At 41.4% G+C, this 27,737-nt stretch overlaps 1 protein-coding gene across 2 annotated transcripts; it reads left to right on the forward strand.

Moving 5' to 3' along the window:
- Positions 1-27,737, forward strand: ALDH9A1 (aldehyde dehydrogenase 9 family member A1). Of its 2 annotated transcripts, none has more exons than XM_021089487.1 (11): positions 1-157; positions 2,502-2,647; positions 9,160-9,289; positions 10,003-10,137; positions 11,591-11,787; positions 12,457-12,597; positions 19,690-19,878; positions 20,107-20,194; positions 23,185-23,326; positions 25,522-25,634; positions 26,964-27,737. In XM_021089487.1, the coding sequence occupies exons 1-11, from the start codon at positions 94-96 to the stop codon at positions 27,056-27,058; spliced, it is 1,440 nt and encodes a 479-aa protein (XP_020945146.1). In that variant the 5' UTR covers positions 1-93; the 3' UTR covers positions 27,059-27,737. The 2 variants fall into 2 exon arrangements, with proteins under 2 accessions (XP_020945146.1, XP_005663205.1); XM_005663148.3 differs by having other exon boundaries at positions 46-508.

Here is a 27,737-nt window from a genome sequence, read left to right on the forward strand (position 1 = left end):
CGTCTGTGCATGTGTCAGTGAGCGTAAGGCTCTGGTTGTCACGCATCCTTTCGGCTGTGCGAGGACCGGACCTGCACCACGGAGGAGCCCCAAATGAAGGTCCCCAAAAGCCTCCCAAACTCCGCCCTGGAAGGTCGGGCTCTTGCCAGGAGACCGGGTAACTCTAGTCCTAGCCCTGCCACGCCCCTCAGCCCCCTCCGCGAGCTCTGCCCTCGAGCGGCCTGCCCCTCCCACGGCCCCGCCCCTAGCCCCTTCCGTCTCTCGGTCCCGCCCCCAAAGCCCTGCCCCTCCCCTCGGCCCCTTAACTGGTGCCCACGCCTCCCTCGCGTGTTTCTCCGAGCTGGCCTAGCCGTTCTCTCTCCGCTTCTCCGCACTCTCCGGCCTGCTCCGGTCGCTGCGATGAGCACTGGCACCTTCATCGTGTCACAGCCACTTAATTACCGCGGCGGGGCCCGCGTGGATCCGGTGGACGCCTCCGGCACCGAGAAGGCGTTCGAGCCGGCAACCGGTAACTGGACGGAGATCAGGCTGCCAGGGCCTGGGTGGCCAGGCTGCAGACGCCATGCGGGCTGGGTTAGGGGCAGGGTCGGGCGGGGGTTGACGCTCCCCCGCCTGAGGGGTGCGCCTGTTCTAGGCCCTGAACCTTCATTCGGTGCGTTCAGCAAACGTTTATTGACCACAGACACTTGACGGTGTAGAGTATAAAGTTGTATGTGTGTGCCTGCAGCTAACGCTGCTGTGCAAACACGAGTGCATCTGCACCCGGACAGGAAGGGAGTCTAGGAAACTGGAAAAGCTGGTGAGTTGCGCGGCGGGGTCATGGGTAATTTTACAACGGCCTGAACAGAGAGCCCACAAAGGTGCGTGAGGTGGTGTCTTTGTTAATTATTACCCTTTAAAGCTGGGACTGCAGTTCTGTCTTCCGCGGTGCCCTTAGTAGAGGAGTTCTAGAAGGACGGGGGTGAAAAGAAACACGTGCCAAAATGGAGGTGCTCGCACAAATGATTCTAATGAGCAAGACTGAGGACTTTGTTGCCATCTCCTAGTGTTAAAACGTTTCTGAACATAAATCGGAACTGAGAAGAGGGGACGAAATCTTGCTTCTATCCAGTGATTAATGTGTGCCAAGCACTGTGCCAGGCCTCAGATCACAAAGCAAATGAGAGGTTTTGTTTTGTGTTTGTTTTGCTGGGTTTTATGGAATATTTATGGGGAGAGAAATGTAAATGTTTGCGCAAACCGGAATGGCATGTAGCCAGAGAGATTTAAAACTGGATTTCAAAGGCCTGGGGAATTTAGGTTTGACCAATTACACTGAAGCGCAGAGCGCTGACTTGCCAGCAGGAAGGGGTCGCAGACATCATCAGGGTCTCCTTTAGGTAGGAGGAAACAGCCTCTTGACCCCCACCTCCATGTTGATGCAAAAGAAAGAACAATTGCTCTTTATATTAATCCCCTACAGTTGTGTGAGATCTTTAGCCACTGCCGTTACCAATTGGCTATTCAAATTTGTAACAAATTGCAGGTTTGTCAGATCTCTGGGAAAAAGCAGAGTTCTAGGTTTTCTTGTGGGAGGGGAAAAGAAACTGCTGACTTGACGTCTTAGGGAATTCGTTTTGGTAGAGTCAGTCACAACCCTTGGGATTTGGGTCTAGAAAAACTGATCATTTCATATTTTGCCCCGAATCGGGATAGGGAATACAATTGAAATAAGAAGAGACCTTTTTTCCCCTGTATTTGAGAGAGTTTTCTTCTATTAGGAATATCTTTTCTTGATATTCTGTTTATTAACCATATTTGTCAAGTGTCAGTAGTATTATATCACTTGTATAGAACATAAACCAGTGATTTAAAATCAGAGTTTGGAGTTCCCATCGTGGCTCAGTGGTAACAAACCCGACTAGTATCCAAAAGGACTCCAGTTCAATTCCTGGCCTCTCTCAGTGGGTTAAGGATCCAGTGTTGCTGTGAGCTGTGGTGTTGGTGGCAGATGTGGCTGTGGCCTAGGCTGGCAACTACAGCTCTGATTTGACCCCTAGCTTGGGAACTTCCATATGCTGAGGGTGAGGCCCTAAAAATACCAAAAAAAGAAAAAAAATCAAAGTTCATGACCCAGGAGACTGAGTATAGTTTTGCTTTTGCAAACCCTTTCAGATTCCCAAACATTGCTAAGCAGTGTTGCAAAATATTTGAAAGGAAGTTAATGTAAGTAAACCCAAGTGTAAAATAGAGCAGGGTGGGGGTTCTTACTCCAAAGTTCATGGTGTACTAGGCAAGGAACCAGATCTCTGTAATTCTGTGAAGTCTGCAACTTTTGTTAGGCGCTTAAAAGGCGTAGTGACCCTTAAATAAGAGTTAAGAACTACTGGTATAGGTTGGTCACTAAATCAAACTATACTTAAAAACAAGGGGATCATTAAAAGGAAAATTGGATACACCGTGTTTTATTTAAAATGTGTGGTCACAATTTGCGATGACACTGACTTTCCATGTATTTATAGGTCGAGTGATAGCTACTTTCACATGTTCAGGAGAAAAGGAAGTAAATTTGGCTGTTCAAGATGCAAAGGCTGCCTTTAAAATATGGAGCCAGAAATCTGGCATGGAGCGTTGCCGAATTCTTTTGGAGGCTGCCAGGATAATAAGGGTATGTTTTGATTTACTCTCTTCCAGAAAAGCCCTCTTGAATTGCTCTTTGAGTTCCTTGTGATGATTTGCAGTTAGACTTTGATGCACTATGACCTTTTAATGAAACTGAAAAACATTTTCACATGCTCACTTTGGTGGGTACAACAAGCTTTCATTCGGTGATTAACTTCTGACTCGTAGCTCCTTGTGAGGTCTCCCCTGGCAGGTTTTCTTTGCCTTTTTTTGCTGTGGGCTCCTCTAGGCATATTGAGCTCCCAGACAGGGATCAGATCCCAGCCTCGGTTGTAACCTAAACTGCAGTTGTGGCAACACCAGATTCTTAACCCACAGTGCTGCACCATGCTGCCGTCCTGTTTCACCACAGCAGGAGCTCTTGTTCCTTCTTCTTTTTTTTTTTGTCTTTTTCTAGGGCCGCACCTGAGGCATATGGAGGCTCCCTAGGCCAGGGGTCTAATCGGAGCTGTAGCCACTGGCTTAAGCCACAGATCCAAGCCGGGTCTTCGACCTACACCACAGCTCATGGCAACGCCAGATCCTTAACCCACTGAGCGAGGCTAGGGCTCAAATGTGCAACCTCAAGATTCCTAGTCGGATTCATTAACCACTGAACCACGACAGGAACTCCTCCTTTTCCTTCTTTTTTGGAGTGCCTTTTGTCTCCTTTTCATTTTGACTGTGTGTACTTGCTTCCTTTTTACTTTTTCCTCTTGATGACTCTTAAGCTCATTTTTCTTTCTCAGGCTTATTTTCTGCCACAAATTGCCTGGAAGATTTCCTAGATTCATTGATGTTCCCCTCTTAAGAAACAAAGTTAAGCTTTGTTTAACTTTGTTTTACAGTCTTAAAAAAGTAAAAGTACCAGACTGTCATTACAGAAAATTAGAAAATTCCACGGATATACACCAAAATATAAATCAAGAAGATCTCTCAGTGGTAGGAGTGTTGCAAAATAATTGATGGGAAGTTAATGTTAGTAAACCCAACTGTAAAATAGAGATAGGCAGGGGTTTCTACCCTGAAGTTCATGGTATACTAAGCAAGGAACACAATCCCTCATCAGTAATGTTACTCAGAAGCTGAGGGTCTGGGAGTTACCATACTGGCAAGGTTATGTACGTATTCTGATGAGAGACATGAAGCTTTCTGGATTACGGAAAGAGATTTTATTACAGCAAAATCCAGCAGCCAGAGCAATGCTTCAGCATCAGTTTTCAAGCCCCAGCCCCCACAGGGTGCTGCAGAGAGAGCCACATGTTTTCCGGTTACATGGTTACATACGATGGGTTGCACCAGAGGAGAGGAACCTGAAAATGGTAAGATTCAGTTTATTTAGGGGCTGCAGGCACATCTGCCCATTCTCTCCTCAGGAGAGAGAGAGGTTACTTATTAAGCAGCTCTCCAGAGTTAAGGAGGTTTATTACTCTGGAAGGTAAGCAGATCACTCTAGGAACAGGAAATGAGAGATTATAAATCTATAAACTCCATATCTCTCCAGAGAGAGACCTCTTTTTTCTTTCTTTCTTTTTTTTTTTTAATGGCCCCAGCTGTGGCATATGGACATTCTCGGGCTAGGGGCCAAATCAGAGCTGCAGCTGCAGCCATCTTGCCAGATGCGAGCCGCATCTGTGACCATGCCACAGCTTGCTGCTGGATCCTAAACCCACTGAGCGAGGCCAGGGATCAAACCCTCATCCTTGTGGACACTGTCGGGTTCTTAACTTGCTGAGTCACAATGGAAACTCCGAGACCTCTATCTTTAGGGAGACAGTATCTTTGCCTTCCAAGACCTTTGCTTTGCAATCAGAAAGCCTGGGCCATGCAGTAATGTCAAAATACTCATGGAAAATTTTCTCCCAACAAAGTATTTTCCTCTATTAAAATTTTATTTTTAATTTGGTAGAACAAAAGTGGTAACTCAAAGTTGATAATTTTTTATTCTCAGTTGTCTTTCATTTTTTTCCTTAGGCGTGAGCATTTAGGATTGTCATGTCTTCTTAGGAATTGACTCCTTATGGAGTTCCCGTCGTGGCGCAAGTCGTTAACAAATCTGACTAGGAACCATGAGGTTGAGGGTTCGATCCTTGCCCTTGCTCAGTGGGTTAAGGTCTGGTGTTGCCGTGAGCTGTGGTGTGGGTTGCAGACTCGGCTCCGATCCTGCGTTGCTGTGGCTCTGGCAGCTCTGATTAGACCTCTAGCCTGGGAACCTCCATATGCCGCAGGAGTGGCCCAAGAAAGAGCAAAAAGACAAAAAAAAAAAAAAAAAGAATTGGCTCCTTTATCATTATAAAATAACTTGTTTTCCTTTATCTTGAATAGTATCTAATATTATTTTGTTCTGAAATCAACTCTGTCTGCTATTTTGTTTTTCTTTCAACTTCCCATTCCATTCCTTTAATATTTATGTATTATTTTATCAGTCAGAAATATACTACAGCTTTTCTGTAAAGCTCTTGTCTGACAGTCATTCCCTGGATCTGCTTTTACCCAAAGGTGTTCCACAACTGAACAAATCCCATCCTCTGATTACAACCTACAGCCATAACTCTCAATTGCTTCCTTTTTTTTTTTTTTTTTTTGGCTGTGCCCGTGGTATGCGGAAGTTCCCGGATCAGGGATTGAACCCATGCCACAGCAATGACAATGCCAGATCCTTAATCTACTGAGCCACCAGGGAACTCCCCTCAATTGTTTCTTTTAGTGATTTTTCTGGTTGATCATGATCTGCAGTTCTTTTCCTTTTCCTTTTTTTTTTTTGTCTTCTAGGCCCCCCCACCGAGGCATACGGAGGTTCCCGGGCTAGGGATTGAATCGGAGCTGTAGTCACAGCCACAGCAACACGGGATCTGAGCCGTGTTTGCGATCTACACCACAGCTCACAGCAACACCAGATCCTTAACCCACTGATTGAGGCCGGGGATTGAACCCACGTCCTCATGGATGCTAGTTGGGTTCATTAACTGCTGAGCCATGACGAGAACTCCCCATTTTTTTTTTTTTAACTAAGCATAATTATCTTTTTAAAAGAATTTTAAAATAAGTTAAAATATATATGTATTTTTTTAGGGCCGCACCCATGGCATATGGAAGTCCTCAGGCTAGGGGTCGAATTGAAGTTACGTCACAGCCACAGCCACAGTCATGCCAGATCTGAGCTGTGTCTGCAACCTACACCACATCTCATGGCAACGCCAGATGTTTAACCCCCTGAGCGGGGCCAGGGTTCAAACACTCATCCTTATGGATGCTAGTTGGTTTATTACCACTCAGTTACAAGGGGAATGCCCCTAAGTTAAAAATATTTTATGTTTACCCACATTTTTGCCGTTTCTAGTGCTCTTCATTTCTTTGTGTAGACCCAAATTTCTGTTTGTTTTTTTTTTTTCCTCTGCTTGAAGAAATTTCTCTAGGATTTTTTATATTTTTATATTTTTTATTTTTATTTTTTTGTCTTTTTGCCTTTTCTAGGGCCGCTCTCATGGTATATGGAGGTTCCCAGGCTAGGGGTCCATTCGGAGCTGCAGCCGCCGGCTTATGCCACAGCCACAGCAACGTGGGCTCCGAGCCGCATCTGCAACCTACACCACAGCTCACGGCAACGCTGGATCCTTAACCCACTGAGCAAGGCCAGGGATCAAACCCGCAACCTCATGGCTTCTAGTCGGATTCGTTAACCACTGCGCCACGACGGGACCTCCACTAGCATTTTTTATAGTGCAGGTTTGTTGGTAATATCCTTTCATCTTTTGTAGGTCTGAAAAAATATTTATTTTGCTTTCATTGTTGAAAGAATTCTGTGCAAATAGTTCTAGGGTTGTCAGTTTTTTCTTTTAGTAATTTAAAGATGTTGCAACCACTGTCTTCTGGCTCGTGTTGTTTCAGAAGAGAAATCTCCTGTCATTCTTATTTTTCTTCCTCTGTAAATAATGTGTTTTTTCCCCTCTGTCTGCTTTTAAGACTTTTCTTCCTATCACTAGTTTTAAGCAGTTTTATCTTTTGATGTATTTTTCTTTATATTTCTTTTGCTTGCAGCATATTGATCTTGAATTTGTAAATTTATAATGTAGTTAAATTTGGGAAAATTTTGGCTATTATTTCTTCAGATATTTTTATCTCCCCTTTCTTCTATCTCCTCTTTTTCAGAGCCTCCAATTACGTATATGTCAGCCTCTTTGAAACTATTCCACAGCTCACTGAGGCCCTGTTCATTTTATCCCCCAGTTTTTTTCCCCTGTGTGTTTTATGTTGACTATTACCATTGTTAACGCCTCAATCTCACCACTTTTTCTTATGTAGTGTCTAATCTGCTATTAATCCCATCCAGTGTATTTTTCATCTCTAGAAGTTTAACTTGAACTTTAAAATCTTTTTTTTTTTTTTTTTTTTTATGTTCCATGTTGCTCCTTAATATGCTCTTGTTTTCCTCTGTCTTCTTCAACACATGGAATATAGTTATGATAACATTTAGTATCCCTGTCTACTAACTCTATCATCTATCAATTCTGGATCTCTTTATCTTGCTTTTTTTTTTTTTTTTTTTTTTCGGTTTTTTAAGGAGCGCATCTGTGGAATGTGGAGGTTCCCAGGCTAGGGGTCAAATGGGAGCTGTAGCCGCCTAGTCGGATTTGTTTCCGATGCACCGTGACAGGAATTCCCTGTTTTTTAGTCTTATGTTCCATTCTCACTTTGAGTCTTGATGCTTTTTACCAGATTACAAAGTTGTTTTTTTTGCTTTGTTTTGTTTTTGTCTTTTAGGGCCGCACCCACAGCCTATGGAAGTTCCCAGACTAGGGGTCTAATTGGAGTTGGAGCTGCAGCTGCCAGCCTACACCATAGCCACAGCAACAGAGGATCTGAGCCTCATCTGCAAGCTACAGCACAGCTCGTGGCAACGCCAGATCCTTAACCCATTGAGTGAGGCCAGGGATCAAATCTGAGTCTTTAAGGATGCAAGTCAGGTTTGTTACCACTGAGCCATGACAGGAACTCCATTTTAATGGTTAAGTCCTAATCTTTTCTTAGTTGAAGTCTCCTTATGAAAGTAGTTGTCATAAGGAGTTGCTGCTGTGGCAGGGGTTTGATCCCTGGCCTGAGAACGTCTGAATGCTACAGGTGTGGCCAAAAAGTAAAATAAAATAGAAGGCAATTTAATTTAGATCATGTCTGAATATGAACAGATTGTTCTTTCAAATTGTCCTTTCCAGATTATTTTGAAGGAACATGTACATTTAATAATTGCAAAATTTATTTAGAAGTTACTAGTTTCCTTTTTAAGTGAGCTCCTTTAGACAGAGGCTAGGTCTATCCTTTTTTCTTAGTAACGAATGTGGAATAAATGAATCAAAGCACTTTATACTTCTGGGCTTTGTATAAGTAGAATATGCCTAAATATCATTATCAAACTGTCCTTTCCTGTATTTCATACTGGTTTTCATGTTTCTCCTTCTGTCTTTTCTGAGATTTGGACTGTGGATAAATGCTTATATTAATTTCTGTTGCCATTCCACTTTGCTTCTGGTTAGCCTTATCTGTTTTAGTAAGAGAATGCTCCTTGTCAGTTGTTTGAGTCAGCTTTTATGTATGCTCAGATTTTGACCCTATTGTTTATTTTAAATTGGACCCATAATAGCAAATATCTATTTCTCACATATTCAATTTTTCATCTTCTTTGAGGGAAAAAGGCATTATTCAGTGCTTTTTTTTCCAGGTCTAATTTCCCAAACCTTTTTGTCCATCCCTGGACCACCTTGAGTGCCCCTGAGTTGTGTAAACTACAACTGGAAACAGTATTTGGAAAGAGACTAATGAGTACTGAGCATTCGAAGATAATTACCTTATAATTTTAACATGCTGCATTTCTTTGGGTGAATTAAAGCCATGGTTTTGTATAACCTCTTAAAGGTCAATTGTGTGTTTGGTTATTTTGTGTCATTTTTCTAGGGACTAGAAACACATGTACCTGTATCTATATGTATTAACACATGTACCTATATCTATACATATTAATATAGGTATACACATATATTTCTCAAAACACGCCTTTTCTGGAGTTCCCGTTGTGGCTCAGCGGTAATGAACCCAACTAGGATCCATGAGGACGCAGGTTTGATCCTTGGCTTCGCTCAGTGGATTAAAGATCCAGCATTGCTCTGAGCTGTGGTGTGGTCTGGCAGCTACAGTTCTGATTTGACCTCTAGCCTGGGAACTTCTGTCGGCTGCAGGTGCAGCCCTAAAAAAACAAAAACCAAAAAAACCCCATGCCTTTTCTAAGTGAGGTATTGCTCTTATATCTGTGACAGTTACTTGAGGCAGAGAACAAGGCTGCTGCTTAGAAATAAGCTTTTATTTCTCTTCCAAATATCACACTGCCATTCCTTTTTTTTTTTTTTTTTTCACTGAAAGTGCAAGCTGTTTTAATTTTTTAAAATTGGGCAATGTATTCTGTTTTGAATGTTGACTATATTGAGGTATATGATAATAGGTCTTAAATCTGGTTTTCTCTTTCACCCAAAGGAACGGAAGGAGGAGATCGCCACCATGGAGACCATCAACAATGGCAAGTCTATCTTTGAGGCCCGATTGGACGTTGACATTTCCTGGCAGTGTCTGGAGTACTATGCAGGCTTGGCGGGATCCATGGCTGGTAAGTCCTTCTATGACCAGATGACAAGAAGACAGAAGAACAGAGTTGGGATTAAGGCAGACCTAAGGTTAAAATCATGGGTTCATCACTCTACTTGGATGACCCTGGGAGTTTGTTTATCTCTCTTTATTTAAATGGAGATGATAATCCCTATCTTCTTGGTTATTATGAAAATTAAATGAGATGATGTATATAACGCACCTAGCCTTGTACCTGAGCTGTAGTCCAAGTTGTTGAAAAACCAGTTCTTGCAAGAATCAGGGAGTATATTCATACTGACTAATTTTATGTACTTGGTAAGGAATTTTCTTCGGCCATATAGGAAGTTTATACCAGTTCATGTTGGATGGTCTACTAGGGCCCAGGAGGGCTGTGGGGATCCTGAAGTCTGAGGTTTCAGGGTCCTCAGAGCCTTCAGCCTCTGTCTTTCCCCCATTTCTGTTAATTTCAAGTAAGTTACCTAGTGGATGCTTGGTGAATTTTTAGAGAATTACATCAAGTTGAATGGACATGGGTTTGGAGGATAGAAGGGATTCTTTGTGTGGAGAGAACATGCAGAAGCAGTGTCAGAATGACTAGAATGAACAGAAGAATGGAGATGGGGTGAGCTCAGTGTGCTGGGGGCAGCGAGGGGGCCCATCTGACAGGAGTCCAGGTGCTGGTGGAGTCTTGGGACAAGCAGCACTGCACTCTACTCTCTTCTGTCCCCTTAGGAGAGCACATTCAGCTCCCTGGCGGTTCCTTTGGTTACACCAGAAGAGAGCCACTGGGGGTGTGTGTGGGAATTGGAGCGTGGAACTACCCCTTTCAGATTGCCTGCTGGAAGTCGGCTCCAGCGCTGGCCTGTGGTAAGAATGAATACGTCTCCACCTGGGCACCTCTTCTTCTCTGAGGACACGGTTTCCTCCTGTCTGCCCCTGGGAAGTTTGTAGGTTAGACACACAGCTCGTGTCTACAGTATTCCCATTTTTGTTTATCCAATTTGTTTTTGGGGTTTTTTGGTTTTTTTTTTTTTTTTTTTTGTTTTTTGTTTTTTAGGACCACACTCGTGGCATATGGAAGTTCCCAGGCTAGGGGTCCAATCAGAGCTATAGCTGCTGGCCTACGCCACAGCAACTCAGAATCTGAGTTGTGTCTGCAACCTACACTACAGCTCACGGCAGCTCTAGATCTGTGACCCATGGAACGAGGCCAGGGATTGAACCCACGTCCTCATTAATACCAGTCAGGTTCGTTTCTGCTGAGCCACAATAGGAACTCCAATTTGTTTTTGTTTATGGAAGAAAGTAAGTTAATTTTGGTCTTGGAGATCTTATTTATTTATTTATTTATTTATTTATATTTTACTGTCGAATATACTAGCTTTGTGCTACTGGTAGGTTCTCTTCTTCTCTGGATAAGGATTGTGGACCTGAATTTCTGTGTAGGGGGTAGCACTTAGGAGTTTGACTTCATTTAGGAAGCAGAAGGCAAACCTCCTTCATTTGTGTCTTAAGAGAAATGATAAAGTTTCCTTCAGAAAAGCTTCGGCTGATTGACAGAAAGTTTTCTCATGCTATTTGAAGAAAAGAATCTGTGGGAAAAGAATCCTGTATCTTAGGAGAAATCTCTCAGATTAAAAAAGCTTTGCTATTCAGACATTGTATTGAAATGCAGCTTTTTTTCTTGCCTCTTCATATTCTTCTTCCTGCATATTCCTATGTGATAGAGAAATAAAATTAAGTTACTAGCTTTGGGGCCTCTCATCAAATTAAGCTTTCTGGTCTTCAGTTTCACCTTTTATAAAATGGGACTAATTATGCTTACTTCACACTGCTGTTGCAAATGTTAAATGAGATTAATACATGTAAAACAGTCCAGATCTGCAAGTATAAGGTACCCATGGTTGAGACTGTGCAAGTATGTGGTTTGGAGTCTGTTTAATGAGAGAAACCAAAGTGGAAAGAACAGGATGTTTACTTAATAATAGCATCTTTGGCCGAGCATTTGGTGGGGAATAGGGAACAACTGGAGTTGTTGCTTTGTTCTCTGGTCCTATCCTCAGAGGATTCCCAGTCTTAAGAAAAATCTTTCTGGAGTTCCCATCCTAGCTCAGTGGTTAACGAAGCTGACTAGCATCCATGAGGATGCGGATTTGACACCTGGCCTCACTCAGGGGGTTAAGGATCTGGTGTCGCTGTGAGCTGTGGTGTAGGTTGCAGACGCAGCCGAGGGTGCGGCCCTAAAAAATAAAAATAAATTTAAAAAAAAGAGAAAGAATGACCAAACAAATCTCCCTGTGTTTGTGTTTTGGTGATGCAGGTAATGCCATGATCTTTAAACCTTCTCCCTTCACGCCTCTGTCTGTCTTGCTGCTGGCCGAAATCTATACTGAGGCTGGCGTTCCTCCTGGGCTTTTCAACGTGGTGCAGGGAGGGGCCACCACAGGCCAGCTTCTGTGTCAGCATCGTGATGTGGCCAAAATCTCCTTCACTGGAAGTGTGCCCACCGGCTCAAAGGTGAAGATAAACCTGTTTAGGTGAACACAGGTGGCATCTCGATGTGGCTGTGTCAGGCCTCCCCAGGGTGTATGCTGGAGGCTCATCCTCTCATTTTACCTAGCTTGTATTGGGAGGGAGGCTCTAGGTGTTACTGGGCAAGGCTCTCAAGTGTGCTTTAAAGTGTGAGGGGGTGAAGGGGGCACCCTTGGGGTGATGACAGCAGCCCAGTGGGGATGGGAGTCGTCATCTCCTGCCCGTGTCTGAGAGGGGAGGCCCTGGGCTGCCACTTATGCCATTTGGTGACTTTCCTCATCTATAGCAGCCAACCTCCTAAGGAAGAGTATTTTTTCAGGTTATTTCACTTTCATTGTTTTGACCTTAATTTGTGCTCTGGGCTCTGTCAGCCTTGAATACATAATAGTAATACAAAAGAGTTTTTGCCCATGACAGTGAGGTAAATTGTCAGTGTTTTTTAAATGAACTCCCTCTTCAGAATATCAGGTGCAATTCTGTGGGTTCTCGTCAGTGTTCTGGAAAAGAATATTTCAAGTAAACGACAAAATATGTTGAGAAGAGCAAGGCTGCAGGCCAAGTTCAAGGTGACTTTGGAGGGTCAGGGTTTAGTTAACATTGTGTACCATCTCAATTGTGTTAAACTTCTGAATGCTTTTGTTCTTCTTCTGGAAGATCATGGAGATGTCAGCTAAAGGAATCAAACCTGTGACCTTGGAACTTGGAGGCAAATCTCCACTGATCATCTTCTCAGATTGTGACATGGGGAATGCGGTGAAGGGGGCGCTGATGGCCAACTTCCTCACGCAAGGCGAGGTGTGTATCTGACCTGGAAAAGGTTTGAAAGGAATCTCACAGCATGTCTTAAGGCTTGTTATTTTGAAATAATTTCAGACTTACAGAAAAGTTGCACAAATAGTACGAAGAATTTGCATGTACCTTAGAATGAGGCTCCTCAAATGTTAACATTTTATCTCATTGACTTTACTGTTCCTTTTGTTTGTCTGCACATACATATGCATATTATTTTTTTCTGAACTGTTTGAAAGTTACAGACAGGAGATCCCTGACCTCCACCAGTGTATATCCTAAAAACAAGTGCATTCTCTTAAATAAGCACAACATATCTAGGAAAATCCAATAATAATAACTTGATATTAATGTAGTACTATTATTCAACCTATAGCCTTTATTTAGATCTCACCATTTGTTTGACTAATGTCCTTTTAGCAAAAGAAGACATTTTTTTTTTTTTTTAAACTGGTCCAAGATCTAATCCAGGATGATGCATTACATGTAGTTGTCCTGTCTCCTCAAACTCATTTAATCTGGAACAGTTCTAAAGTCATTCTTATCTTCCAGGACCTTGGTATTTTTGAAGAATACAGGCCATGTATTTTGTAGAGTGTCCCTCATTTGGGGTCTCTCTAGTTTTTTAAAAAAATTAGATTCGGGAGTTCCCGTCGTGGCACAGTGGTTAACGAATCCGACTAGGAACCCTGAGGTTGCGGGTTTGATCCCTGCCCTTGCTCAGTGGGTTAACGATCTGGCGTTGCCGTGAGCTGTGGTGTAGGTTGCAGACGCGGCTCGGATCCTGAGTTGCTGTGGCTGTGGCGTAGGCTGGCAGCTATAGCTCTGATTCGACCCCTAGCCTGGGAACCTCCATATGCCGCGAGAGCGGCCCAAGAAATAGCAAAAAGACAAAAAAAAAAAAAAAATTAGATTCAGGTTATGCATTTTTGACAAAACAAACACTACGAAAATGATGTTTTATAGTTTCCAGTGGTGGTGTTGACTTTGATCACTTACTTAAGGTGGGGCTTTACTGTAAAGTTACCTTTTTTTTCCTCTGTGGTTAATAAGTCTCTTACAGGAGGGAAGGTGAAACTCTCTTGTTCGTTATTAAACTTTGACCTAAGTTTTAGTACTCATAAATGGTGTTTGCTGGAAACATTTTTTCCTAGTGGTCACCAAATGGTGATTTTATGCTTCCATTATTCCTTCTACATTTGGTTACTATCTATTGTAAGAAAGGACTTTCCCTTCTCTCTCTCTCTCTTTTTTTTTTTTTTTTTAATTCTTTTACTTATATCAGCATGGACCCATGGATTCTTATCTCCTTCTGTGGGTTATAATCCGTTACTATGATTCTTTTTTTTTTTTTTTTTCTGTCTTTTTTTAAGGCCGCACCTGTGGCATATGGAGGTTCCCAGACTAGGGATCAAATTGGAGCTGCAGCCACTGGCCTACACCACAGCCACAGCAACAGTGTTGGATCTGAGCCTCTCCTGTGACCTATACCACAGCTCATGGCAATGCCAAATCCTTAACCCACTGATTGAAGCCAGGGATCGAACCTGCATCCTCATGGATACTAGTCGGGTTCATTCACCACTAAGCCACATGGGAACTCCCCTTACTATGATTCTTGATTTTGATGCTCAAATAATTGCAGATTCTGTTAACGGGAGTCTCTTTTTGTGACATTTTGATATGTTCATTATTCTCTGAGCACTTCTTTATTTCCTGGCACAGCAAGGAGCTCTCTGGTGGAGGTCTGGAACCAGCCATTTCTCTAAGGAGGCTTGGTTCCATTTAGTGGTAAGCGGTATTTAGAAACCAAGATCTAAGTGCCAGGTGTGCTCATTTCTGCTAGGGTATCATGGTTTCTATATGTCTTCTCAGAGGCCAGCGTCAGGAAGAATGATTGGCATATGTGTATTATGTATACATACATATCTATTTCTATATCCATCTGTATTAATAACTGCAAGTTCATACACATATTTCCAGCCAGTTCAATACTGCAAGGTTTATTTAGCCTCTTCTCTTCCATGTTTATAGTTTCCTTCTTGACAGTGAGACATTTTTCTTCCATTACTCACAGTATATGAAATTTCTCAGTCCTAGAATCTATTTATAATAGTTTCAGATTTGTGGACCTACACTACCATGAAAAATAAACCTTTTAACTAGAGTTCAGCATTTTTTTTTTTTTACGGTTCTTTTTGTCTTTAGCCTGAAGGTATAGTTAAAATTCTGTGTTCAGAAGTTAATGGGTTGGCTGTACTTCCCGTCGTGGCTCAGTGGTTAACAAACCCAGTTAGTATCCATGGGAACATGGGTTCAATCCCTGGCCTCGCTCAGTGGGTTAAGGATCTGGCATTGCCGCGAGCTGTGGTGTAAGTTGCAGATGTGGCTCAGATCCCACGTTGCATATGAGGCAGGTTTGGCCCTAAAAAGAAAAAAAAAAAAAAGGGAAGAAGTAGTTAATGGGTTGGTTTTTCCTTTACCATCCCCTTCAATAATACTCATTTTAAAAAATAATACTCATTTTTAAAAATGAGTTTGTTTTGGAGTTCCCGTTGTGGCGCAGTCGTTAACGAATCCGACTAGGAATCATGAGGTTGTGGGTTTGATCCCTGTCCTTGCTCAGTGGGTTAAGGATCCAGCATTGCCATGGGCTGTGGTGTAGTTCGCAGATGTGGCTTGAATCTGGCGTTGCCGTGGCTCTGGCATAGGCTGGCGGCTACAGCTCCGATTAGACCCCTAGCCTGGGAACCTCCATATGCCGCCAGAGCAGCCCTAGAAAAGGCAAAAAGACCAAAAAAAAAAAAAAAAAAAAAAAAAAATTTCTGTTTTTTTTTTTTACTTGGGGTTTGTTTTGCCCTAAATCTTTGCTAATCTTAAACAAATTTATTTATTTTAAGTGAAATATTAACCTGGTTCTGAATGTCAGAATTTTACCAAAAAGGCACACAGAAATGTCACTCTTCTTTCGCTTCTGCCCCACTCCCCGTCCCCTCCTCCTTCCCATCCACCCCATCCAGCCAAATCTCTTTCTCATTTTTCCTTTTTGTTCCTTTTCACATAGATGAGCAGGTCCTTGTATATTATTTTTCCTTTCTTTAAAAGCATGTTAGAAATACTCTCTTCTTTGCTTTCTTCACCTAGTATGTCCTGAAAATCATTTCATTTCATAGAAATCTTCTTTCTTTTCTATAGCTGTGTAGATAGTATAATTCTTTGTACTGCTGTTAATTTTTTCAACTACTCTGTTTTGGATGGGCACTTAGTTGTTTCCAGTATTTTGTGATTACAGATGATGCTGCAGTGAATAACCTTGTTGCCGGAGGCCAGCTCCGGCAGCCAGGGAGTGTACACTTTTTCCCAAAGAAGAGGGATGGACGTTGGCTTTTGCAACAGAGACAGCCTCTTTGTCCCTTCTTTCAGGGCGCTGGACTGCCCAAATTTTATTGGCAAAAGTGGTTGATTATATAGACAGCTTTTTGCTACAGATTACATCACAGTGTTAAAAGTACATTGGTTAACTTTTACATGGCACAGCAGCTATATATCACGTTCTAACATCTTTGTCTTAACTAAATTTAGTGGGTAGAGTTTAGGGGCAATTAGGTACAGTACATCATGTGGAAAGGAGGAGACTCAGTACAAATCATCCCATGGCCAGCAAGTCTCCACAAGTTGAAGAGGTCACGGACAAAAGAATTGGGCATTCACAAATCTTGTTTTTAGACTGGTGCTTATCTTTCAAGCGTTATGGCAGGGAGACAGTGTAAGAAAATATAAACCAACTTAACTGGATAGCACTTAAAAGCTTCTGTAACTCATAGCTAGGTGTCTTTTGGTCAAGAATAATATATGTCTAACTTCTATGAACCTCATTAAAATCCTAACTCTAAAGTTTACTGTATAACTAATTAGTAGATAAACACTATGTTTTAATTAAGTTGGATATGAATAGGGAAAAGTCCTTCAGGATGAAATTCTTATTATATTATTGTTGTAATTTTGTTAAATCACAAATCACCATAGGAAAACAAGAATGGAAAAGAAGAATAATAAGCAAGTAATCAGGAAAGACTGAGGAAAACTAAATAACAAATAAAACAACAGGAAAGACTAGGTCACCCGAGAAACAATCCATGTTCTCCAGTGCAAACATGGAAATTGTTTTCCCAGGAAAGCCCCAATTCTTCCCCATCAACATCAAAATGAGAGCTGTGTAACCCGAGGCCTGGCCCTGGCTTGTACCGTGCCGGCAGGCTTTTTATCCTGACAAGAAGCCCCCCTTCGGCTTGTACCATTCAGGTGAGCTTTTATCCTGTCCAGAGGCCCACCTTCGGCATGTACCTTTCAGGTGAGCTCCCTTCCTTGGTTAGGAACTTGCCTTCAGGTTTTTCTGCCATCAGGCAAGGCCCTTTTTTTTTTTTTTTTTTTTTTGAGTCCTTGCATTTTCTCAGCTCCCCGCATAACCTCATGCATGTGTGTGTTCACATTGATGTAAATATATTTTCAGAGTCAATTTCTAGACGTGGTAAATGCATATGTAGTTTCCTAGGCCTATTTTTTTGTGGTAAAATATTAACAAAATTGACCTGTTAACCCTTAAGCATACAGTTCAGTGGCATTAAGTGCATTGACACTGCTGTGCAACCATCAGCACTCTCCATCTCTGGCACTCTTCATCTCATCTTACAGGACTGAGACTGTACACATCAAACAATAACTTCCTCTAGCCTCTTCCTCTAGTCCCTGGTAACCGCTGTTTTACTTGCTATCTATATGAATTTGACTCTTCTAGGTATCTCAGATAAGTGGGATCATACAGGGTTTGTCCTTTTGTGTCTGGCTTATTTCTCTTTACATAAGGTCTTCAAAGTGTATCCATGTTGTGGCATGTGTCAGAATTTTCTTCCTTCTTAAGACTGACCAGTATCCCATGGTACATAGGTACCACAATGTCTTTATCCATTCATCTGCCAGTGGATGTTTAGGTTATTGCTGTCTTTGGCTATGGTGGATAGTGTCGCTGTGAACTTTGGTGTACATGCACCTGCTAAAGCCCCTGCTTTCACTTCTTTTGGGTATATACTCTGAAATAGAATTTCTGCATCATAGGATAATTCTGTGCTTAGTGTTTTAAGGAATTGCCATGCTGTATTCTACAGCAGCTGTACCATTTTACATTCTCACCAACGATGCACAAAGGTTCCAGTTTCTCCTCATCCTTGCCAATACTTGCTATAATCTTGTTTTTTTTGATAGTAGCCTTCCGAATAGATGTGAAGTAGTATCTCACTGTAGGTTTTTGCTTGTATTTCCCTTACGATTAGTGATGGTGAATGCATATATAACTTTATAAGATAGTGCCATATCCTCCTCCAAATGGGTTGGATCAGCTTGCATTCCTACCGACAATGTATGTGTACCTATTTCCTCACAAAGTAAGAGACGGTATTTCATTGAAGTGTTCATTTCCGTTTTCTAATTATGAATGAGATTGAACATCTTTTCTAGGCTTAAGGACCATTTATATGTGTGTGTGAATTGTCCCTTGTTCATTTTTATATTGAGCTTCTAGTCATTTCCCTCAATTTTTTAGAGTTTTTGTTCTTATTAACATACAGTAAATTTAGCTTTTTTTTAGTGTATTATATATCAGTTTTGATTTTTCCCTTAGTTTTATAAGTTATTTAAATATTGGTGATAGTACCCTTTATAATGGACATTGCAACTATTTTCTTCTGCTTTGTCTATTGCTTCTGGCTGTATTTAGGACGTCTTTGCCATGCAAAAGATTATTACTTTTATGTAGTCAAATTTATCATTTTTTTCTTTCATTGTATATAGACTTTTTTTTTCCCCCTCCGCTTTTTAGGACCACACCTGTGGTATATGGAGGTACCCAGGCTAGGGGTCGAATCAGAGCTGCAGCTGCTGGCTTATGCCACAGCCACAGCAACACAGGAACTAAGTCTCGCCTGTGATCTACAGCAGAGCTCACAGCAGCGCCACATCCTTAACCCACTGAGCAAGGCCAGGGATTGAACTTGCGTTCTCATGGATACTAGTTGCATTGGTTACTGCTGAGCCACAATGGGAACCCCTGCATCTAGATTTTGAGTAGTAGGAAACCTTTTCCTATACCTAATTTATACATTTCACCTACATTTTCTCTTAGTAATTGATTTTTTTTTTTTTTTAAGGCCACAGGTGCTACATATGGAAGTTCCCAGGCTAGAAGTCGAATCAGAACTGCAGCTGCCAGCCTATAGCACAGCCACAGCCACGTGGGATCAGAGCTATGTCTGCAGTCTACACTACCGCTCACAGCAATGCCAGATCCTTAACCCACTGAGCAAGGCTAGGGATTGAACCCACATCCTCATGGATACTAGTCGGGTTCATTTTGGCTGAGCCACGATGGGAGCTCTGGGTCTGTTCTTGTTTATGGTATGAGATTGTATACAACACGGCTAACCAGTTGTAGGTCTGTTTGTTACTAGGTCATCTTTGTTCAGTGGCTTGAGACTCCACCTTTATCATAAACTAAATTTCTTTGAGTACTTGGATATCTGGTTTTGGACTTTCTTTTACCTGGTTTGGATAGCATTTGAGCAGTATTTATGTTCATATTTATGTTCCTGTCTGAGTAGTCATTATTTGTGGTTTTAGAGACAAACATGGACTGTGAAATGCTCTAGGTTTTTCTTAGACTCAAGGACTCAATTCTTAACCTATTTTTACTCTTTAGTCCCTTTCACTCTTACCTCCTATTCTCAAAATATTCAGCCAAATTGAGCATTGGAAATGAGGAAATAGAAGACGCCCTGTGGATCATATGGATCAGTTAATTGCCTTAGAGAAACATAAGCAAAAACAAAGATACAGCTTTTATCTCAAAGGGCAGCTAGTTTGTGCCTGGAGGGTAATATGTCCACAGTTACATGTGTGATCCTATTCAGTATGGTGATAATTTTTAGAAATAGAACTAATCTTTAAAGAAAGCATTGTCTCTCTTAAATGTAAAGCTGTTGTACTTTTTTTTTTTCCCTTTTCCTTTTTCTCCCCTTACCTACATGTAAATTTGTGTTTGTTCTTCAGGTTTGTTGTAATGGTACAAGGGTATTTGTGCAAAAGGAAATTCTTGATAAATTTACAGAGGAAGTAGTGAAACAGACCCAAAGGATAAAAATTGGAGATCCCCTTCTGGAAGATACAAGGATGGGTCCCCTGATCAACCGACCACATCTGGAGCGAATCCTTGGGTTTGTTAAAGTGGCGAAGGAACAGGTGAGAAACAAGTAGAGAGGAGATGATGGGGAGAGGGGTAGCTACTCCTAGGTTCCTTGCTCCATATCCTTTTCCTGTGGTCTTATCCTTTGGGGAGCATCATTCTGCTTGGTACCTGCAGTGGAGTGACCAAGTATGCATTTGTCAGGAATCATGTAGCATTTCATGCATGCATATTGAGGTTGTACATGTAACACAAAATACGCATTCTTTTTTCTCTTCTGGCAGGGTGCTAAAGTGTTATGTGGTGGAGACCTATATGTACCTGAAGATCCCAAATTAAAGGAGGGGTATTACATGAGACCTTGTGTGTTAAGTATGTCCTCTTTATGTCTGCTTTAACAGTTCAAATCAAATATCAGATAGAAAAAATATTTCTAAACTATGTATATGGTGTAAAGCAAGGGTTGGCAGACCATGTCCCCACAACTCAGATTTAAGCACTAGATGTTCTCCCGAGTGCCCCCTCCTCCTGGACGATGGTATGTGTCAGTTTACTTGGGACTTAAGCTGTTGATTTGGAAGCAAGGAGCTTAAAAAAATGAACGTGCGTGTTTGATTAAAAATTAAGTAATGAATTTCATTTCTGAAGAAAGTTGGTAAAGAATGTGCATTTCATTGAACTATAGGTCATCAATATTATAAAACCAATTTGTCAGACACTATATTAACATTTAAAAAAATTATGTGATATAATAATTTTCTGTCTTAAAAATCGGGTTTGGTCAAGTCTGTAGTCATCCTCCTGTTCTCACACCCATCTCCTTCTCTTCTGCTCGGGGTGACACTTTCCTAGATGTCGTTGTTGTCAGTGTCACTGTGTTGTCATGTACTTTTCTCTATCGTTTTATAATGTATGTTAGTATCTCCTATAAAAATACTGTTGGTTTTCTTGGCTTTAAAAAACTATATATAGAGGCAATTATGTTGTATAATTCCTTACACCTACCTGACCCCCTTGCTGTACAGTGGGAAAATAAATTAAAAAAAAAATAATTCCTTACACCTTATCTTGAAGACAGATTCAGCTCATTTTTGTCCTTGAGGTTGATAGTGGTGTCACTTGATATGTGATGCAGTTTAACCTTTAAGCCCTTGCCAAAAGAAGATCCACTGATGTTTTAGGGACTGCGAATTTAGCGTCCAAGCCATGGATTAGCTTGTAGCTATTAAAGAAGAGAGATGATTTACGGTATGTTTTTAAATAGAAAGTATAGGTTCAACAGTAGTGGGTATGCTATTATGTCATCTATTAAGAACCACATACGTCCGTGGGAAAAAGGGAACAGAGTATGCATCGTAATATTAATAGTGGATTTCTCTGGATGTTGGGATTAAGGTTCTTTTTATTATATTTTGTGCATTTCTGAATATTACAGATGTTCTATTGAGAATGTTTTACAATTGGGAAAACAGATTAATTTTAAACAAGCTGTGAACCCGCACAGAGAACAGGGAGCGCTACCTTAACTTCATTCAAGTGATTCCGAAAGCCTGGTTTGTGGTCCACAGCATCAGTATCACTTAGAAAACTTGTTAAAAAGGCAGATTTCTGGTCCCTATGCTAGACCCCCAAATGTAACTCTTGGGGGCTGGAACCTCGTGATCTGCATGTTGATAAGTCCTCAGTTCATTTTTCTATGTGTTAAAATTTGAGAATGACTCCAGGGCCTCAATCTTTAGATTGTTTACCTGAGATATGGGGCTAGAATATAGTGAATGTTTTGTTGTGGGCAGGAGCCCTCCCTTTCTTTGTATGTCTGCTGCTGCTTTATCGCCTCATCCCTCTTGACTCTCCAGTATAGAACTCACTGCACACAGAGCCATACTGTGTTGTTAGCCTGCGTAAGATAAGCTATATTCTGGGACTCTTGGGTGATGTGTTGTCTTGAGTAGTTTAATATTCCGGCTAGGAGTTCCTGTCGTGGCACAGTGGAAACAAATCCCACTAGGAACCATGAGGTTGCAGGTTCGATCCCTGGCCTCACTTAGTGGGTTAAGGATCCGGCATTGCCGTGAGCTCTGATGTAGGTCAGCTCGGATCCCTCATTGCTGTGACTATGGTATAGGCCAGTAGCTATAGCTCCGATTAGACCCTTAGCCTGGGAACCTCCATATGCTGTGGGTGTGGCCTTCAAAAGACAAAAAAAAAAAAAAAAAAAAAAAAAAAATTAAAATATTCTGGCTAATGATTTCCCTAAAAATTATATATGGATTAGTAGTTTTTAAAGATATAGAATGTAATAAACTACCATTATTACATTCTAAAAATCATTTACTATACCTTTGGGGACACCTAAACTGTCTTCAAAGTACAAGGTAACATAAAGATGACCAGAGTGCTGTTCTTACTTTGTATACATAAGCTCCAATCCACCTCTTTTGAGATTTTAGAGTCTTCATCTTAGACTTGTCAGTAGTTAGTTTTTAGCTGTGGCTAGTGTAAAGCTGCTGTTTATAGGGGGGTTCCTAAGCAGCTTTCCGCCTCCACATTGTTTACGTGTGTAACACAACCTTGCAAACCACTCTTCTCCCTTTGTGCAGTGGTTGCCAGCGCTGAGGTGAGCTGTCATGCAGATAAAAGCACCACTCTCTCTCTCGAATCCCTGGGGTTCATTATTGCAATATAAATATATGAGCTTCTTTAGATATATGTGCATATTTAAAAATGCCAAGTGTGAATTTAATCATGTTAGGGAATGAGGCACTTAAAAACTTAGGTCCATTTTCATGTAAAGTGATCACCCCTTCAATTATTTTTTAGTTTATGTTTTTACGTTGGATTTTCTTTTTTTAAAAGTAGTTCTTGATTCTAACTGTATATCACAGTCATTAAGAAAATGTGAAAAAGTGTGAAAATGTGTAGCATTTTTGCAGAAATTGGGAAGATACATGCAGTTATTTATATTACATTTAGTTATTAAATTTTCTTCAAAAACATTACTTTTCGAGGCTGCGTAGAAGTTCATGCTTGGGATGTGTACTGTTCACGTGCTCACTCCATCTGTTTTGGATATTGGTTTGCTGCTTCTCTTATAAGGAATGCTGCGATGGAGGTCCTTGTACTTACATCCTTGTCCACTTCACTTCAGTAGCTGTTTCGAACAAGCAGAGTAGAATTAGAACTAAAGGCCATGACCTTAATACATAGTGTTAAATAGTCACGCAGAAAGGATACTGTGATTTATATTCACACCGGAAACATCACATTGAAATTTCTCTATAGCCGTTTACAATGAAGAAGAAATTTCCATATGCCAGAAATAATAATTCCTTCACTGATGTTTGCTTTTTTAATGTTTGCAGCCAACTGCAGAGATGACATGACCTGTGTGAAAGAAGAGATCTTTGGGCCAGTTATGTCCATTTTATCATTTGACACTGAAGCTGAGGTTGTGGAAAGAGCCAATGATACCACTTTCGGACTAGCTGCCGGTGTCTTCACCAGGTAGGTGGGGAAGGACACCTCGTGCGGCTTTGAAGAGATGGGGCTGCAGTATCTGCTTAACTGATCTTATTCCCTCCCTGGAGTTGGCCATCACTCCATTTCCATCAGCAATTTCTGTTTGCTTCAGCTAAAGTCAGAGGATGCTAAAGTTGCATTTTGCAGTTAGGCTTGAATAGCCAGAGAACCCTGCTGTTGAAGTTTACCTTAAGCTGAAAGGTCTACTCTTTTTTTATTCATTCATTGAATAAATATTTAAGGTTCTGATCTATGCAAAGCATCATATTAGGTGCCTGTTAAAAACATACATGCCGAGGAATTTAGAACCTACAAGCTTATAAATGTTGGGCAGTATTCTTCAAAGACATGATTTTTAATGGCTTCGTAGTAATCTCTAATTGAAATGCATTATAACACATGGTTTTCAGTTATTATATGTTTAGAGTGCTATTTCTAATTTTTAATTATTGTAAGTAATGTGATTAATACCTTTGCTCATAAATTTTAACTACTATAAGAAAAGCAAAAAGTGATTTAGAGTAAAATTTCTTTGAAAATGATTGTAGATTGACTGACTATAAACAAACTGATTAGCTTTGGCTGTAGTAGGCAGTTTTCTAAGACTGCTTAACACCTGGGATTATGCTGTTTTTTCAGTGATATGCAAGGTTAATTTTTTTTTTGCAGTTTTGTGGTCAGAAACTAGGGGAAGGAAGACCCAAGTCTGCCTTGAGGACCTGATATAATAGCTTCTTTCTGAGTTCTGAAGAAAAGAGTGAGGAGCTACTTTTTTTTTTTTTTAAATAGACTTTATTTTTTAGAACAGTTTTAGGTTCACTGCAAAACTGAGTGGAAAGTACAGATTTCCCAAGTACCCTGCCCCCACATATGCGCAGCCTCCACTGTTATCTGCATCCCTCACCGAGTGGAACATTTCTTAGAACTGATGAGCCAACATGAACACATCATTATCACCCAAAGTCCATAGTTGACCTTAGGGTTCACTCTTGGTATTGTACATTCTCTGGTTTGGACAAATATATATAATGACAAGTACCCACCATGACAGTGCTCTCTGAGGAGCTGCTTTTTGTGATTTGAGGATTGAGTGGGTTGTCTTTTATGTTCCTGTGTCACCAGAATAGGCCAACCACAAAGGAGGATAAACTTTTTAAATAGTTTTTTTTGTTTTTTTTTGTTTTTGTTCTTTTTAGCTATTTCTTGGGCCACTCCTACGGCATATGGAGGTTCCCAGGCTAGGGGTTGAATCGGAGATGTAGCCACCGGCCTACGCCAGAGCCACAGCAACGCGGGATCCGAGCTGCGTCTGCAACCTACACCACAGCTCACGGCAACACCGGATTGTCAACCCACTAAGCAAGGGCAGGGACCGAACCCACAACCTCATGGTTTTACCCAGGAATGGAATTGCTGGATCATATGGTAACTCTGTGGTTAACTTTTTGAGGAACTGCTAAATTCTTTTCCAACGTGGCAGCACAGTTTCCCATTCCCATAGCAACATGTAAGGGTTCCAGTTTCTCCATATTCTAGGCAGCAGTTGTAATTGTGTGTTCTTTTGATTTTTAGCCATCCTAGTGGATGTGTAGTAGCATCTTGTAGTTTTGATTTGCATTTCTATGAGTTGTCTTTTTATGAGTTGTCTTTTTACTTTGATAGTCTCATTTACAGCACCAAACTTAGTAATTTTGATAGTACAATTCTGTTTTTTCTTTATCTGTTACCTCTGGTGCAATGTCTAAGAAGGTTTGGTCTAACCCAAGGTAATAAAGATTTATTCCTGTTTGCTTTAAAGTGTTTTATGGTTTTCACTCTGACATTTTAGGTCAGTGATCCATTTGAGTTAATATTTGTATATAGTGCAAGAAAGGGATCTTCCTTCATTCTTTTTGTATGTGGATATCTAGTCGTTCCAACACTATTTGTTGAAAAGACTATTTTTTTCCCCACTGAATTGTTTTGACACCCTTATTGCTGAAGCATCTGTAGATGCTTCTGGTTGCGACTATAAAATTCAAATCCTCATCTGTTTTGCCTGGATGACATAAGATTTTAAAACATATTCTGAAGAAACAATTGGCAATGTTTTGAGACCCTTAGAAGTGAGTCTCACTTTTCCTATTAAAGCCATAGCAAAAGGAACTGTGAATAACCAATGCATTTTGCCCTCTTCCTAGGGACATCCAGCGTGCCCACAGAGTGGTGGCTGAGCTTCAGGCTGGAATGTGCTTCATTAACAACTATAATGTCAGCCCTGTGGAGTTGCCCTTTGGAGGATATAAGAAGTCAGGTGAGGAGCTGGGAATTGTGAAAGCAAACCTCCATCTCCAGAGACCCTGGTCATAATTCAGTCCTTAGAGACCAGGTTCCTAAAACCTGTCTGTGTAGCAGAATCATCTGGAAAAGTATATGAATTCCTGGTCCTCCTTTGCACATTGTATTCATCTCTAGAAATGGAAGCCAAGCATCTTATTTTTTCCAAATGTTCTCCAGAAGGTTCTGATGTGTAGACTGGCTTGTGAACAGTGATGTACATCTCAAAGAGGTTTGTCTTGTGGGTGGGAGTTACTTTTTCCTTGCAATCTGTGATTGCTGTAAGTATAAAACCAGTCCTAGACCTTCTCACCATGGCAAGTGTGTAAGTCTAGTCTGTTAGGAGAAGATTCGAGGCATCAAGAATGTAGCCATTACTTTGAAGTCCTTTCTTTGGAGCTTGTTGCCAATTTCACTGGTTCTTCTGTATGAAAAGTGGTTTGGACTTTCTTATAGAGGCATCATCCTGAGTCCCAACCCCAGTCTCTTGGCAGATACTTACGGCCATCACAGAGTTGGCAAGCATAGAAGCACTGATGAATGATGATGAGATGGTGGATGTTAATCGACAGTTTTTTATTTGGTATTTCATTTGGTATTATCCTGGCCTTTTTTTGTTTGTTTGTTTGTTTTGTTTTTTAGGACTGCACCCATGGCATATGGAGGTTCCCAGGCTAGGGGTCAAATCAGAGCTACAACTGCCAGCCTACACCACAGCCACAGCAACTCGGGATCTGAGCCGTGTATGCGATCTACACCACAGCTCACGGCAACGCCAGATCCTTAACCCACTGAGCGAGGCCAGGGATCAAACCCCACAACCTCATGGTTCCTAGTTGGATTCGTTTCCACTGCACCACGATGGGAACTCTGGTATTTCTCCTGGCATTCTTAGTCATCCTTGTCCCTACAGGGTACCCAGAGGAACTGTACACACAGGCCCCAGCGCAGGCTAGGAACCGAGCTCTGTTTCATTAATTCTGGAGAATTTTAAGTTGACACTGACTTTCAAAGGCATCAGGTTGGTAGTTGTGGAGACTGCTTTAATGCTTTGTAAGAAAGTCGGAACATTTTTAGACCTTAGCCTAGGGTATAGATGCTGGAAGTTAAAATTTTGCAGGTAGGAAAGGAGACCTGGATATTTCCCTGCCAACTGAGGGGTCACGTTCCCATGTCTAGCTCCACAGCTGGTACAGGCAGCTAGGGACTCGTTCCCAGGACTTTTCAGCTCTGCCGTCCTCCCCAACCCTGATTAAGGGTCACTGTGTCTGGACTGCAGCGATACTCACCTTTCTCTTCCTTTCAGGGTTTGGCAGAGAGAATGGCCGTGTGACCATTGAATATTATTCACAACTGAAGACTGTGTGCGTGGAAATGGGTGATGTGGAGTCTGTTTTTTAAAAACCTTCAGTGAAACCAGTGAACACGGCTGGAATGAGAACCAGCAGCCTTGATGGAGGAGGTGCAGCTGCCTACCCTTTTACATCCAGAATGTTGGTCACTCAGGATGAGAGAGTGGTTCACTGTTACTCTTCATTACTCAGTCAATTTCCTAAGTGAAAATGTGCATAAGTGCCTTTTAGATTCTAATCAAGAAAGCTGTAGTTTCCTTCAAAGCACATTTCTCTGAATTCTTTGAGAGCCACTGACACACTTCCAGAGAACAGGGGGTGGGACCAGGATTTTGTTCTTCCAGAATCTACTCACTGCCGAGCTCATTCTCTAGCTTGCTTTAAAGAACCCATCCTTTAGAAGTTCCTGGTGGGATCAGTGCAGGTGATTTCTGCTTCTTGGCATTTCTTAAGCCATGCCCCCTTGTCGTTCCACTGAGAAGGTTGACAGTCGGGGAGAGAGGGCCCAGTTCAGTGTGAATGCTGATGGACCAGAGCCAGCACAGCGGTGAGGAAACTGGCCTCCAGTCCGTAAGTCTGATGTTCTTCCCAGCTGAGCTATTTCAGTGAGGGTTGCAGTCCTTGAATTATAGCTTGTTCTCTTATGACAGAAGAGTTATCTTTTAAATGTACAAATTACTTGTATGCTACTACAGTATACTGAAATGAAATAAATCATACCTTCAATC

This window comes from Sus scrofa, chromosome 4 (assembly GCF_000003025.6).
Source record: "Sus scrofa isolate TJ Tabasco breed Duroc chromosome 4, Sscrofa11.1, whole genome shotgun sequence".
NCBI classification, from domain to species: domain Eukaryota; kingdom Metazoa; phylum Chordata; class Mammalia; order Artiodactyla; family Suidae; genus Sus; species Sus scrofa.

Excerpts from the sequence above, each read along its gene's own strand:
- ALDH9A1 (XM_005663148.3), top strand. The coding sequence starts at position 94 with ATGAAGGTCCCCAAAAGCCTCCCAAACTCCGCCCTGGAAGGTCGGGCT. Across the intron at positions 9,290-10,002 it reads CTTGGCGGGATCCATGGCTG|GAGAGCACATTCAGCTCCCT; the intron begins GTAAGTCCTTCT and ends CTGTCCCCTTAG. Across the intron at positions 11,788-12,456 it reads GTGTGCCCACCGGCTCAAAG|ATCATGGAGATGTCAGCTAA; the intron begins GTGAAGATAAAC and ends TTCTTCTGGAAG.